This window comes from Anser cygnoides, chromosome 7, assembly GCF_040182565.1.
Source record: "Anser cygnoides isolate HZ-2024a breed goose chromosome 7, Taihu_goose_T2T_genome, whole genome shotgun sequence".
Classification (NCBI taxonomy): domain Eukaryota; kingdom Metazoa; phylum Chordata; class Aves; order Anseriformes; family Anatidae; genus Anser; species Anser cygnoides.
This window is the reverse complement of record NC_089879.1, coordinates 23178833-23194961: the sequence shown is the minus strand read 5'-3', so window position 1 is coordinate 23194961 and position 16129 is coordinate 23178833. Positions and strand designations below refer to the sequence as shown.

The following is a 16129-nucleotide window of genomic DNA, read 5'->3' as shown; positions in this document are numbered from 1 at the left end:
TCCTCATCGTTCTAATGGTATTTTGTCTAGGAGGGGGTGCTTCCAATTTTCTCTCTTAGGGAGAAATACCTCCTGTCACAGTTGTGCAAGCTAGGAGCTAGCTTCAGGGAGAGGTTGATGTCATTGCAGTAATGTCTCTGGTTTTGGACAAAACATGTTGCTTCCTAATCAAATGAGCACTGGCAATAAAGCAAAAATCTCCGTCTTACAGGAAGGCAGTCTGGGTCTTGGGCAACTGGTGCTGTGGCTAATATGTGTAGCCTTCGAGAAGGGCCTTCGAGATTAATTTCACATTTATTCTTTGAGTGTTGCGAAGAGCTAGACTGGGTGCTAGAAAAAAAAAGGGAAAAAAAAAAGGGGGGGGAGGGAGAAATCCACTCAGGAGAACAGGAGAAGACAAAAATGTCCTTTTTCTTTCTCCATACCTATTTTGGAGAGAAAATGATGTGGTTGCTGTGGAGTCGGAGCTTCCTACAGTGCTGCTGCCTGGGACCTGGTGTCTCTGTAATTTCTCATTTCCCTGTGCTAATGGCATTGTGCAAGTTCAGGGGTTTCAAGCAGAAGCAGCTGTACTTGCAGGATCGTGACATAAGCCCTAATTTCAGCACCTCAAGGTACTGCATTTCTGTCGTCGGTATGGTTGGCGAAACATGTAATTTGCCAATGGGAAACAGCTTAAAATTGAACCGTGCATTTCAAAAGAAAAAATAGTCTTGTTGCTTATAGTGTTGCCTTTGCTTGTTGAAAAACAATAAGTATGGATTATTTCTTTTAACTTACTCTGCTTTATTTCTGTTAGTGGACTTTACCTCTTCCTTTCCTAGGCTAGAAACCCATTTCTTCTCCACCTTTGCAGCACTGTGCAACAGTAACAGAATAAAAACCAGCAATTGGTGTTTTTTTCTTCCTTTCAATTAGGTCATATAATTTCATTAAATAATTTTCTGGAACAAAAGCTGTGTTACTTGGAAAGAACATGTGAGAGAGAGAGGGGCATCAGAGAGCCCCTCTGGGAGGTGCTACCACCTGTAGTCACGTCACCAACTATAGCTGGTCTGAACCAGAGCACTGCTAAAAATGCTGTTTTTAAGCCCAAGTCTCCCAAACGTGTCTACCCTCTTGTCAGGCATGATTCTTTCTCTCTTCTCTGCTGTGTGCTGAGGGCCTAAGTGGTAAGAGTAAAGCAAAAGAACCAAGGTGAGGAAAATTCCTTACTGCTGGCAGTTTGGCTTGGAACAAGCGCAGGGAAGTGGCAGGAAACTCACGGGTTTCTGTGCTTTACTAAATTGATAAAACACAGCTGGAAAAAAGAAGTCAGCCATGAATTTGCAACAGAAGCCATTAATCCATTGCATTCATCTGGTATTCATCTGGCTGTTACTGCATGTTGAAGAGGAATTGAAAAGCACCCCTGAACTAAGCTATATGGCACTGCACAGTTTTTTCTTGGGGCTCCTACAGGTGCTTCCCACGAGCCCTGAGCATACGAAATCATTGCCTTAATGTGCATAGTTTAAAATGATATTGTTTGTAAAGGGAACTTGGCTGGCAGTGGAATCAGTTGTTATCCCTGCCACGACTTCCTGAACGAGTCCAAATGTTCAGTTCATGTTTTCAGTTAATTTCTTTGTATTTATTCATGTTTTTTATTCCTGTCTGTATTCATGTAGCACAGAAGCACTACATTAGTCAAGTGAAAACTACGTTGCTGCAGCAGTTCTGGTAGCCAAGATCTTTGTCAATTCTCTGTGACGTCTGTTTCAGGTGAAAAGTAATGCTTGGGCTTGTTGTATTCTCAGAGGTGAGGGTTGGGTTTTTTGGGGGGCGAGGAGGGGGCATTTCTTGCTTTGGTTGATGAGGGAGGGTTTATGTCCCACAGTGACTTAAAGTCAGTTCATCTGTCCTTTCTGAGACCTTCTTCTTCTCTGGTGCCTCCTTGGGAACTTATGGTAGAAACACCAGTGTTTAATGCTCTGGGATTTTCTGTTGTCCTCTATAATGCCATTATAATTTGGGTCATATTTCTATCCCTTCTAATGCTCCCAAGCATTTTGTTTACTTTAGCTCAGTGCCCATTACACTACAGCAGCTATCTATACTGCTTCCTCTGAGGGGATAATGTCTAAAAAGCTGATAAATTCAGAATCCATATTTGCATTCATGAATATGTTATTTGTCCCAGTGTGCATTTTTATCCAAATTGAAATTCATTTCCCCAGCTATTGCTCAGGTACCAAATGCATTTAAATCCTCGCAGAGCTGCTCACAATCCCCCAGGGCTGTTAAAAACGCTGCTGGGACCTTTCACTGGTGGGGTCCCCGTGCTCCATGCTGCTCTGCTGACTCCCTCCTGGCACCTGCTGCTCCTTCAACCAGTGCTGGTACAGCGGTAAACCATGCAGACCAGCTCCTCTGTTTGTTAGCTTTCAGTTTTCTTCTGGATTTGCCGCTAAAATTGTCAGATTATAATTGTTTTCTGCAATTTAGCATTTTTTTCTTGGACAGCTGATCCCGCTTCCCCTTGTGAAGCGCCACAGAGCCATGTCTCTTTGGCCACAGCCCTTTCCCCTTTTCCTAAAGAGTGTTGTTCCTTATTTTCTGACTTCAGAAAACTGACTTCAGACTTTGTGTGATTGTTTCCAGGCCATCGGTGACTTGCAAATGCTAACAGATGCCTGGTGGCTTTCTAGTTCACTGCTGTCAGATTCCTAGGTGGCCAAACTATTTATTTGGTGTCATGGTCAGAGCAGCTTCCCGAATGGATAGACACTACTCGTCCTTGAATAAAGCAAGCTGTTACCTAGTTGTCCATCCGGAGGACATTGTTCCGCCTGGACGATGCAGACACTAATCTTCTTGTGAGGGTCAGCAGTGTTTTTTGTCAGGACCAGTGATTCTGAACTTTGGATCACGTTATATTACTCCAGGTAAAAGAGATATGTTAATCCCTGGTTTCTGAAACTTGTTCTGTTCTCTTATCTCGCTGCTGAACTTATGATCATTCCTGGTAGGTACGGTTTTGACTCATTCGTGCGCTCTGTGGGTGGCAGCAAGTGTCAAAGCTCTGCTGGCTTCCTGCACGCTCTATTCAACTTCACCAGATCAGCCTTTAATGCCTTCTAAACTCCGAGTATTTTGAAATTCACAGAAATGTCAGCTCGGTAACAATGAAAATATCAAGTAGGATGCTAGGAGTGCTGTCTGCCTCTCAGGGCATGTCTGTTGGCTTTTGCCTGTCCTTCCCACAGCTGGCCTCAGTCAGTGCCAAAACAGTGGCACGAGGTGACCCTGTGTGGGTGTGAGGATGTTGTCTGACAGTCTTTATACGAACAATGTTGTTGTTTGCCTTTATGAAACCTTACAGAAAATACTTTCCGCAGTCTTATTTACATAACTTCGGCATCTTTTGAAATTTGAGTAACAATTATTGTGTGGCTTGATTAGCAGGCTCCAGCTCAGCTGTCCAGGCTGATGAGGCTTCACAGCAAATTTGTGGTGATGCACGAGAGGTATAAACAACATTCATGGAATTGATTATAGGAGGCTCTTTATTGTCTCAAAGCTTGCTGGAGTACTTGGCTTATGGCTTCAGTAATTCATTTAAGTGCCTGGTAAACGTGTAGCTGAATGTAACTGGTAATGCGTTGAGTGACCCAGGAAGCAAGGAGCTGATAAACATCAAATGTGCAGTTTGCTACATTTCTGGAAAAGAGATATCAATTCTTTATTAAATATATCCATTTATGATGGGCACTGTGGAGAGAAGTGTCTGAGAAGTACTGAGAAATGAGGAAAGGCAGGTACTGCCTTTTGCCCCAAGAGTGCCAAGGAGGGTGGACTGAACCAAATCGTTTGTGTACAGGAATGGGATGTGCATCAGCTTTTGTAGGATGCCTTTGTACCACTGCACGTAGGTTGGACAGGAGAAGTGTGTAGCTGAGTGCCCTGCTCAGCGTCTCAAAACAGGGTGGAGTTAGTTGCAACAAGCAGCAGCAGTGGAGGACTTTGGGTTTATTTTCTATGATGAATTAAACAAAACTTGTAGAGCGAAGGAGCTTTGAGCTGTGCCCTCCCCACAGGAATCTGCCTAGGAACAGGATTGGTGGGAGCAGCATTACGAGTTGGACCGTAGGCATCTCTTCTTGAGGGCTGGTTTGCCAGGGTTGTCTGTAGGTGGTAATCACAGGTAGGTAAGGACAAACTGCTTCATAATGGTAAGCGGAAAATCTGTATTTCCAGAGAAACTAAGTGCAGATGAAGACATCTCAAACCTTCTAAACTTTACTTTTACGTAGTCTGTGAGTTGGAGTGCAGATGTACAAAAACTCTGATCTGCCTTAATCAGCCTTAGCACTTGTAAGCTGTCCCAGCTTCGAAAGCTAGGACTATTTTTAAAGCTTTTGGCCCAGTAATGCATAACTGCACACCCTTCTACTTGACAGTCAGGTAGCTGAATATAATTTCTGCTAAGTGTGTGCATATGTATATGCATTTTAATTCTGAAATGCCTTTTGAAGTATTTTAACAGAGCTAATAAAAAGCTGTAATTACTCCAGGATGTGTTTAATAGTACTCTTGGCATGCGATGACTAACAGGCAAGGAGAATCAGTCGTCTTCTGACTTCCTACAGAAACATAGGCTTTGCTTTGACAAGTTCGATGTATTTATTTTACAAAATTTACATCTGAGTTCAGAGAAGTGAAGCTGCAGCATATAAATCCGACTTGAGAAAATGTAGTTTTCTCCAATAAAATAAATTCACGTAACGCAGTTGTGGATATGCCCGTTGCCATAATGGAAGTTGGGGTTTAAGCCTTGAGCTCTTGAGAAGTGGCAAGTTTCCTCGAGGGTGTTCAGAGGTGCTCTGAGGGAACCGTGCCTGGTGTGAGAGGGACATAAGCCTCTGGTGGGTCTGTGCCATCCAGCAGGGACAGGAGAGCTGCGGGCAGAACTCTGTAGGTGTGGGTGGTTCGGCCTGGGCGTGTTTGAAGGTTGTATCGTCCTAAAAGATGAAGTCATCCTGGGGAGTGTGGAGAGATACCTACAGCCAGAAATTGGGTTCCTGTAGTGGTGCTCAGAATGAGCCCCCTTAACTGTCTGGTCTTCTTGGAAGGGAGCTGCATAGCAGAAATTGACCTCGTTACACTAATTGCTCACCAGGGTTTGCCCAGCAAATGTGAGAACAGTCAGTACTGAGGCAGGTGCTATCAAACCCTGATCTTGAAGAACAAAAAAGCAACTGGCAGTGCAGAACCTATGCTCTTACAATTGGCTTTTTAGTATCTGTCTTTCGAGAAGTCATTCCTGGACTTTTTTTTTTTTGGTAATTCAAGTCCAAATGAGCAGCTGAATGCTGGGGCCAGGTGTTGGGGTGACCAAAGCAGCCTGTGGGACAGCCCTGCAGCTGCAGCTCTGCCACCATGCTGTACTCCCTGTGCCTGAACTTGCTTTTCCCCACATACAATTCATCTGGGCTGCCCCTGTGAGAATCCTGCTCTTTGAGAGCTCGGGTGGGAGCTGGGAGAAACCTGAACTTTCTGCCCATCCTGGTGTTTCAAAAATCCAACGTTTGTTTCACTGCAAGGTAACCAAGTTCTTCCTCGGTTTTTGCTTAGAGAAAACCTCTGATTTGCTCCTCTGCCTTAAGTGAGCCCAGTGAAAGAGAGAAGGCTTCAGCAGTGGAGGAATGGAGAGATTTCTGGGATATGGTCCAATACTTGTCTTGCAGTAGAAGCAGTGAAACTGATCTTTGTATTTCTATATCAAGCTGTCTTTCCATTATTAACTAGTAAAGTAGCCAGTACTTTAATGTATAATTTAAGCTTTGTGGGCATATTTTGTAAAGACAAAGGTTATTGAAGAACTAACTTAAAAATATATATATAATCTATATTAGTCAGAAGTATTTAAGGGTTTTGTGATAAGCAGTTAATGTCACTTCTTAGAGTCCTCTGGCAGTGATGTAAGGAGCTGTAGGATATTTTTCCCCTCTCCTCATCCTAGAGCCACTGCCTGCAGGTAGCAGTCTTAGATGTACAGCCCAATGCAGGCCTGAACTTGGGAGCATTTTTGCATTAAGCAGTGGCAGCCTCCCGTGAGAGTGGGGTTGTTGTATAGGCTGAGTGCACGCAGAGGTTTGGGGTACTGAATGTATATGTGGTGCCTCTGCATTAAAAACCAGGGTCTGGAGACAGGACTAAATTGGCTATCCTGTTTACTCACCCATGATTAAGAGGATGTAATCCATCTCATGGCTGGATTGCTTCTCAGAAAATACAGAAAATAACTCCAGCGATTGCAACTAATGATGAAGCAGGAAGCAAAAACCCCTCTCCATCTCTACCTCAGTTACTCTGTCAAAGCTTTTTTCTATTTTTGGTGGTACAGTTGACATTTCTCTGAGCAAACCTGCATATACTTAGTAATCTTCTGTCTTTTCTCTGGAAATTAACAGCATGCTGCATCAAGTGTTAATACAGCGCATATATAGTACGTTCTGCTGTCAGGGGGATTGGCAAAGTGCTCGCAAGATGTTACCTGCTGCGAATGGGGCCATACGCACATGAGCTGCCATTGCTATGTGTGGAGGGAAAATAGCATCTTCGTTATTGAGGGTGAGTAGGGGAATACCAGTCGCTTTGGTTTGGGGTACGCAGCACTGAAATAAACTTAGGAATTTCAGTGTTGAAGTAAAAGTGACTCTTTACGTTTTGAAGTGCGTCTTTTGCATTAAATGCAAAACTAAAATTAAATTTTGCTACGGGGTCAGCTGTACCTAGATGAGGTACTGTCGTACTAAAGTTTTAAATTGTTTTTTTTTTTGCTAACGTGGAGGCAAGTAACTGCTGTTACTGATGTTCTCCATTGGCTTGGAAATACTTTGCTGTGGCAGTGACTGTGACTGTGTTGGGAAAGTGGCCATTTTTGTAAGAAGAACGTAGGGCAGGGGAATAATTAAAATTGTTAGGCCTTAGAGGAAAATGGGCAAGGAGGAATTCAGGGATTGCTTGAATGTAATGAAAGTGAACACATCCATAAGAATGGATCCAGCACCCATGAAAAAGGAATGAGTTGTGAGTATGTTTGATTATTGAAACTGAATCTTAAAAATCTTCACATTATTGAAAGGATCCAATCAAGGAAAGGACAGTAACAAAATCCACACAATTTGTCCTAGTTCTATAGTGTGAAAATCTTCTTAGCTAATGTAAGAGGGGTTAAGTATATCAAAGAGTTCATAGGCTGAAATATTTCCATGTGGAGTGCTCAAGCAGTATTCATAAAATAAAAACTGTGATAGTGTTCTAGTTAAAACTAGATCATGCAAAATTGGAGAAAGGATTGTATTTGTACTGTAAACTATTCAATATAACCCCAGTTCAGCCAAATATTTGCATATGCTTAACTTCGTCAGGAGAGCATATAAACAGGTGTTTGACTTCAGTAAACGGAGTTATTCGGTTATTCGCACTGGGTGCTGAAGTGGAGCTGTAAATAGCTCTCGTGGCTTTAATTCCAAGGTAAGTTTTGCCTTCACTGGCTCTGATCACACGCCGATGCTGAGGCGGGCTCGGCAGCTCTCTGGGAAGTGCAGAGAGTGGGCACGGGAGTTGGCAGGCTGATCTTTTTACTTCCCAGGACATCCGTGAGCTTGTGAGCTGGAATTTTTTTTTTTTTGGTCAAGCCTTAACTGAAGGTGTTCCCCAGCCCTGTAGTTCCCCAGCTGATGCGCTCCAGATGTGCAAATGGCCGTTCAGCCCTGTGACCCTGCTGATGGGAGGTGAAAACCCTGCAAGGTGCTCGGTGTGGGTGTCGGGTCCCAGCACTGACCACTGCCACGCACGTCCCACCTGCTTGCAGGCGTAAATGCAGCAGTGCCGTGCCATTGGGGCGGCAATAGGAGAGGGTGGGCGCTCTGCTGCACCTGCATGGGGTATGGCATGTGTCAAGCCAGCTGTGGCTGCCTACCCAGTGACATGACACTCGTTAAGAATAGCACTGAGGCAAACCAGAGGTGCTTTTTGTCTGTTCGCATGTTTAAGTATTTTTGAAGTGTTTTCTTCTGTTGACAGTTCAACATAATTGTTTCGGAAACAGAAATAAAGCATTTGGGACATATAGTTAATGGACCATAGCTTTAACCTAGCCACAAACGCTGTCAGACTGTAAAGAAAATTCATCTCCTATTTGGCTTCTGTAAGAGACGCTTTTTTACCATTTCTGCTGACATTTCTGATATATTATGGCACCAGTTCCATCACAGCACAAGCATTTGCACTTCAGAGACCCCGTTTTTGTGTCTGCAATCTTCAGGCATTTTATCTGATCGGTAATAATACAGATGAGCCCATAATAAAACTGTCCACTATAATTTTTCCTGTTTTTAAAGAATTCTGTACGTAGACTTCTAAAAGTCATTTATTTTATACCTGAATGTTTTATCACAATTGTAATATTCAAAAGGCAACACCCATAAACAAAATGTGTGACTGTTGATCCTTGAAGGAGATCTGGTTGGTTGTGTAAAATCACAGCATTCATGTAAATAGGTATTTAAACATTTATAAACATGCTGTACTGTTCTTCCAACCATGGTAATTCCACCGGAGCTATTGTTCTTGACGTATATTAAATGGCAAATGCTTGTTTACGTGTACTTAGTGATTTGTAAGTGTGTACTTTCTCCTCTTAGAATGAGTTATAAACTGTGTTTGCCTCAAAGATGGGTTCAACTTTGCTGCTAGCGGTAAGAAGGCATTCAAGTTGCTGCTATGCCAATGTTCATGTTGTGGTGCTGTTACATTCTGCGCTTTGTAGGGAGCCTTGGCTAGGCTCTGAATAACCCAACTGCCTCTGACTTGGGGCAAAATCAGTCCAAAGCTGAGATTTTTTTTTTTTTTTTTTTTTTAAAAGCAACATAGAAACACCATGTTCTGGTGCAACTTAAGCGCTAGTTTTGGCTTGGAAATTTGCTGGAGACCAGTGGGGACAATGTTAGCCAGGGTTTGGGTATTTGTACAGCAGTTTTTCTTTCTCTGTTACCTCTTAACCATATCTATAATAGTTTTGTTTTTTTCCTCTCCCTTGCCTATCTTTCTCTGAGGTTAAATTTTATAAAGAATCAGTTCCTTCCAACGCATGGCATTAGCATATACCCGAGTTCAGAGGGCTTCTCTAACTTCAATTATTTCCTTACCAAGAACAAATTTGCATTGGTATTTATTATTTGCTTATTTTACCCTGACCAAGGCTATTTATTTTAATTAAGTCCATGTTTCTCTGGTCAGCTTCAAATGAATGTAGAGTTTTTAAGTACTGCAATAACAATGGATCTTAGGTATTTAAGATTACAAGAATAGCATTGGGTCTTAAATATATTCCAGGTGCTTGGATGCCATGACTCATTTGATTTCTGTTTTTCTTTTTTTTTTTTTTCCCATTCACCTTTATCCTGTCTTAAAACTTTTTGAAATGTGTCTTATAGATGACTTGCTGGAGTTTGAGCGATTCAATAGCTACAATGGTGAAAGATTAAAATAATAATAAAAATAAAACAGAAGTGACATGAGGAGAGGTGGTGATTGCTCCTTGGAGTGCCATCACGGCACTGCTGCAGTCGAGCTGCAAATACCACCAGTGATCGGCTGGTGCTGCCACCCCTCTGGGGAAACACGGGTGTACTTGTGTTTCTCGGGACCTCTGTCTCGTTTTGTGTCTCAGTACACACGTACAGTCAAACGTGGAATGCTCCTGCGAGAATATTTTTGAAGCTTTTTTTTTTTAAAAAAAAAAGAAGATACAGACATGCCAAAAATTGGAGTTCCCCAAAACCTCAACTCTCTTTATTTTTCATTAAGGATTTTCGTGTGTGAATATATAACTTCTCATTGCCTGTGGTAATATCAAACTTCAGAATTTTGCTGCAGCAATGTTGATATATTTTCCTAGATTTCCTAATCTTTTAAGACTTACTATATGCCGTTACTTTACAGATATTCATATATTCCTTTTATTAGCAATTCACAATTGTCCTTTGCCATGTCAGACTGCATTTACAGCTGAACACTATTTCTTATAGACTGTGGACCTTTTGGAACTGTGTAATAACTTGTTGGGTGGTTGTGAGCTATTTCTGAGTTAGCAGAATCTGCTTAACTTTGGTAGGAGCATCCTTGCTTTCTACGTTTTCATACCAGCTTTTTTTCCGATTATAAATTGGAGGAGAAAAGGAGGCCAATTTGTATGCACTTGTATATAGAGATGCTTATTCTTAGAGTAGCAGTGCTGCTGTTCTCATGTTTTACTTGACTTTTCATCAAAATCAAAAATAAGCCTGCCAAGATTCTGTCCTGAAATCTCTCTAGAGTAGACTTGACTCAAGAACGTCAGCTGAGCTCTGAATAGCTCTTTCAAAAATAGGACGTCGTGATTTGGAGGTGTGGATTTTCTTTTTTTTTTTTTTTCCCGAGGTTGTAAATTTAAATATTTGAGGTCTCTGAAGTGTGTGTATGGACATTTCGTTCTAGGACTTGGAGCACACTCAGTCTGCATATGCCTGTGATCTTTATTAGGCCAAGCTGAAGAAACTAAATTAGTCTCTTGAACAACCACCTGTCTCCATTTTTGAGATGTTAAGAGGTTGGAGGCACTTGACAGTAAATGTCACCTCGTGCAATAATAATGCTATGTGTTTAAACTTAAAAGCAATGGGGCCCAATGCTTTTAGGATCTCCTCTGAATGTGGGAGGAAAAACTGGTGAAGTATTGAGATGTTTGCATTCTCAAAAGCATCCAGCAAGCTTGATCTTGACATTTGTATTTGTTTAATAACCATCTTGGCAATGTAGATGCTCTCAGCCTTGATTTAAAAGTAGTCAGCCTAGAATATAGTATGGTGGAAGTAGCTTCTGTCCTTCGAAGATGCCGTTGCAGAATCCAGAATTACTTCTGAGTTGGCTAAATGGAAGTGACAGTGCACGTGAGCTTTTTGGTTACTAGGGTAAGTAAAGGGGGAAAAAGCCACTTTTGACCAGCACAAAGTCTTGCGCATGCTTCTGGGGGGGGATTCCTTTTTTTCCTTTCTATTTCCTTGAGGACTAGCTGCTCTATTCGTCTAGCAGTTACATGCTTTCCAATTTATTGGTAACATGTTTATGAGCCTGAAGCTTCCTTTTCCTAGCAGCATTAACAGGCTTATAACAGAAAGTTGGCCAAACGGATTGTGAGATCTCTGCTAACAATTCTGGTGTCCTCTTGTGGGTGGGAACTATAGCCCCATTAGGAAAAGTCTGAAGTTCTTACTTGAGCTGTTTCCCCTGGAGCTAGGGACAGAGACTGTTGTAGGAGTGCCGGCAGCGGAGGAGGGAGGAGGAAGATGGGCACATGTTCATGGTACGTAGATCCTGTTGCTTGGCCTGGATTCACCGACTCACATAATCATGAGCTGTCCTGTCAGACTGATGTTTGTCCAGCTGAAATGCAAACACACAGTCCCCCCAAGATTCACACTGCTACCTAGAGCCTCCATGCTGGATGTGTGGTATTTATGTTCTTCCTGAAGCTGCTGCACGTTGCAGCTGATGGCCTGCACTGGCCAGGGTGGCAGGAGCCAGACATCAACGCAGATCAGGAGTGGGAAGGCTCCTCATCATCTTTAATGCCTTAGTGAGGGGTGGAGTGGTGAATGTGCTGTGCCATCCCCCCCCCTCCATTTTTATTTTCATAGCACTCTTTTAGTAGTGAGCTTTAGTATTAAAATCCCTGGAAAGCAAAAAGTCAGAGGTGATCTCCTTGGCCTTTGGAAAGAAGAAAGGAGCTTTGATCGATGTGTAAGGGAGCCTAAGGCATCCCTGCACCCTGTGTGACTTGTGCTGGGAAGCAAGCAAAACTAGGGACGGTAAATATTTCAGTAAATACGGTCCTCTGAATCTAGTTCGTTAAACTTCACTGCTTGCTTTCTTTATCCTTTTTGAAAATTCTGGCTTCTTCCTGCAGAGCACTAACACTTGTTTGGGTGTTTTTTGAAGAGGAACAGGTTTAGATCGTAGCGCTATTTCCTTCGTATTAACCAAAATGTTTTGCAAGTTGATACAATTTGGAGTAAGTTCAGATCTTGGAGAAATTCCTGTCTTTTACAATACCTAATGAACCTTTTCTGTTGGTGGAAACCCTACATCCTTTTGGTGTGGATTAGCAGAGTGTGATCCCAAAGGATGTCTGTATGCCCGAAGTTGGTGGTTTAGTTTTGTGGTGCGAATTAGACCCTGTCCGTACGTTTGTGTTTTTCTATAAGCTGGGTCCGTGGAAGGAAATGACAGCAGAACCCCAGCACTGTGCCACCAGGCGGATCGGGCTGTGTTAGTGCTGGAGCTGTGAAGTGAGGGGGAAGCAGTCTGTTTGTTTGACTTGGAATGAGATACAGGGCTTTTGTAACCACAATGGGAAGTTATAAGCGGAAACTGGCAATGAAATCTGAGTCAAGTGCTTTGCTTGGGAAAACTGACAGCACTTAAACCCTTTTTATACAATAGCTTGTTTTTATAATGCTGTAACTCTCTCCCCATTTCATGCTTCTGTTGCTAGGAAGTTCATTGTATTTGTCACAATGTTTTTTAATGTGAAGGAATATTTTTAAATAATTCAGTTCTGGGCTACAGAAATATGTTAATTCTCTTTATTGGAGCAATAAAACAGTTTTATATAACTTTCTAATGTTACTCATTCTAAATATGCTCTGGAATTCATCCAAACCTGTCTTTGTTCATCCAGACCTGTCTTGGCCAATTTATTCTTCTGATTTTGTTTTGATTTGTTCTGGTTTTTTGTTTGTGTATTTTTTTTCCTCCCCTGCTGGACACTTACCTACAGCATTATTAGAGGAGGCCATTTACTGGGTTCACTCATGTTTTTGCTGGGAGATGTTCTGCCGGGCACTGGGTTTGGATGCTGGGTCTCTGCTGACTCTTGCAATTAAACATCAGTTTTAATAAGCAGAACTTCTCCCATAGGGTCACTTCTTCAAAGTACTGTGAAGCATAAAGCTGAAGCAGGAAGAGTAAAAAAAAATATATATAATTTTATGGAAATTACAACTTAATAAAGCAAATGCAAGATTCTTGCTTGGTAGGCTGTGCATACGTGATTATCAAATTAATTTGTATGTTTTAATGTTAATGTGATTAAGCTTACTTGTTTAACAGGTATGGTCCATAACAGTTCAACATTGTATATGCCCTATATGCATCCATAGCTATGGGATAGTTTACAGTCACCTTTGTAAGGGTGGTTGACTAATGCATGTATCAAATATTTGTTTTTTCAGATCTGCCTTGAGTGAAGTGTGACAAAAAATGCTACAGCGGTTTTGTCTCTGGAAGTGGTTAGCTGTAGGGATTGCACTCGCTACTGTCTTAGCGGGTTCCTTGGCCCAGAACGATGAAGGTAAGGCTTTTGCTGTGGGAGGGATGGGATGATTCTGTGATTTGCTTTGTCCCCCAGGAGTTATCAAATGAACAAGTGGTAGGGAAGATAGGGTACAGTAAAGAGTTAGCATTGGATGCTAACATTGTAATTTTTTTCTTCTTTATTGAAAGAGTTACCTTACCTTGCTTTACTTGTAAATGGACAGTTACAGCACTGGGAACAGTGGTTTCAGAGAATTCTTAATTTTTAATTCTTAAAAAGAGGACTTCAAAAATACTAAAGTGATCTTGTAAGAAAGAGCATGAGCTATTGGTGCCACATCTCTGTTAAATTTAATTAAAAATACCAGAAATCCGTTCCTCCAGTTATCTGTAGTAATACAGAATTACAGATGGAGGTACCTTGGTCCATCTTCTGTTTCAAAAACTGCAGATTTGTACCTTTTTGTTACAGTTGCTTTAGAGGAAGGGAAAGATACTTGTTCACAGTTATACATGAAGCTATTGTTCATTAATGGTAATGTGCCTGTAACACATAGTGGCTTCCTGACTTAGAAAGGCTGTGAAGCCTGTACCTCAGCAGTTATTGATCTGTCGATAACGCTGTCTGATGGGATCACGTGGTAGGAGAGAAGCCCTGCAGCTTCTTCGCTCTGTTTTAAGAGTCATCTAGAGTAATGAAATTTGCATCAGTGACAGATAGCAATGGCAGCAGAAACTCAGCTGATTAGATTTTTGTTTTTCAAATTTCCGTGTGCTGTTTTGACTTTTTATCTGCTGCTTCTGTTTAATGTTTGCAGTAATTCCATGAAAACTTGCCGATAAAACTTTTTCTTCCTGTCACCAGGAAGTGGGGAAGACCTGAAAATACAGAATATTGTACACGGGTCTAAATATTGTGGACAACTTAGAGCTAATAATCTGTCTACTCCAGCTGTCCACCTCTTTGAAGGCAGTATGCAGACACTACCAGGGTTTTACGGGCTTCCCGTTAGTGCATTAACTTAGATTCTTGAAATGTGGTGTTTTGTGTTTAATCCAATGTTTCAGATGGATTTTTAGTGATCCCTGCTAGGGTGGCCACGTAATGATTTTCTTCCTGCTTTTTTTGTATGTTTTAGCTTGTGCCATTGAATTTAGCACATAACCCAAACAGGTTTTTATCATTGAAGTTCTCTTGTTATACAGCCTGAACAGAGGGTGCCTTGATTTTCAGTGAATATCAGTTTGAATATAGCCAAGAGTACTATTACTTCACTGGGGGAAAGGTTCAGAAATATATATACCATACCAAATACCATTGCTTGAGGAATAAGTAGCTGAACCACTTGTGATGCAAACTCAGGAATTAATTTATTTTTCTTCCTGTATTCAGGGAAGTGAATTTAGCTAAAAGTGTTCCTGTTATCTTTGTTCTCTGTATAAATGCCATAATGATATAATAGAGGAAAAAATACATGGAAATTAATTTAAGCCAGGGTAGGATATTGGTTACTCAACAAATATCATATAGCTAATTAGGCAATGCATTTTAAAAAATCTTTTGAAATGTATTTCTCGAAGCTAAAAAGAAAGCTATGTTCCATACTTAACTCATTGCAGGAAAGTGCTTTGGCATGACTTGTACCATACCAGTAGAGTTACTTGAATTTGCACTGTCAAAATTTGTAATCTAACATATAGCAGATATGACAGATGCACTCTTTTAGCAATTGCAATTTAAAAATAGCATAATTATTTTAACAGCACAACAATCATGAATACAAACAGGAAAATCAATTATGGCATAAATTATAACTTATTTCTTTGCATCTAGCATGCAAATGAGCTGTTTTCATGGTTGTAGCAGTGCATATTTGGTTAGTTGCATGCCAATATTACTGCATTTTGCTCCATTAGCCATCAGTTTCTGTATTTTGGATGTTTTTGCTTGACATCCTGAGCCATCAAATCTTTTCCCAGCCATAGCAATTGACAATGTTACAAATAAGCCTTAAAAACTTTATACCAGACTATCTTGGAAATGTTTAGACTTCTTTCTTGCTACACTTACAAGAGAGATTTCCCAGAATCTCGTTTGTTCACTTGCTGTTGTTTCGTTCCTGCCCTGAGTTTATTCATGGCTAGCTGGCAGTGCCTGCATAATCTTTCAGTTCAGGTAATGTGTTTCCATCTCTGGTGTTTCTACTCTTCAGCCAAAGGATCGTTAGACAGCAATAATTCCCTGTTTCGGTTTTTGCTTGCTAACCTAAACAAACGTGTTTCTGAAAGCTGCCCTTGCACCTGGGTTCTCCTTCCTCTCCTGATCCTGGAAGTCCTGCTGCGTCCTCCTTTCGGCTGAAATGCCTCTCCCGAGTGTGCTTGCTGGCATTTGAGTTCGGTGGCCAAGTGGCCTCCTGCCAGCCCCTTGCTCTGCCAGTTGTGCTTTGCTGTCTCTGTTCGAGTTGCTTCCCCTACTGAAGCGTATTTTGTGTGTTGTGGTAGCAGGCAGGTCATGGTGAGATTATTTTTTTGTGGATGAAATGCAAATACTTTACATCTCCTGTAGTCCCCTTGTATTAAAAACAAACACCAAAAATATATTAAAGGAAAAATTTTCTTGTTAGAGTTACCACATATGTCTCAGTATACCATTGGAAAATGCAGTGTTTTCTCCCATGGATTTCATAGTCTGCGTTGTTGTATTGCTCAGCTGTGTGGCATGCCA

The 16129-nt window shown here is 41.4% G+C and overlaps 1 protein-coding gene across 17 annotated transcripts in view; it reads left to right on the top strand.

Moving 5' to 3' along the window:
• Positions 1–16129, top strand: part of PCDH15 (protocadherin related 15) — a 738695-nt gene that overhangs the window by 369037 nt on the left and 353529 nt on the right. For all 17 annotated transcript variants that reach the window (XM_067000244.1, XM_067000234.1, XM_067000238.1 and 14 more), the window contains one exon: positions 13323–13441. In XM_067000244.1, the coding sequence (XP_066856345.1) occupies positions 13351–13441 (91 nt within the window). In that variant the 5' untranslated portion in view covers positions 13323–13350. The remainder of the gene's footprint in view (positions 1–13322; positions 13442–16129) is intronic.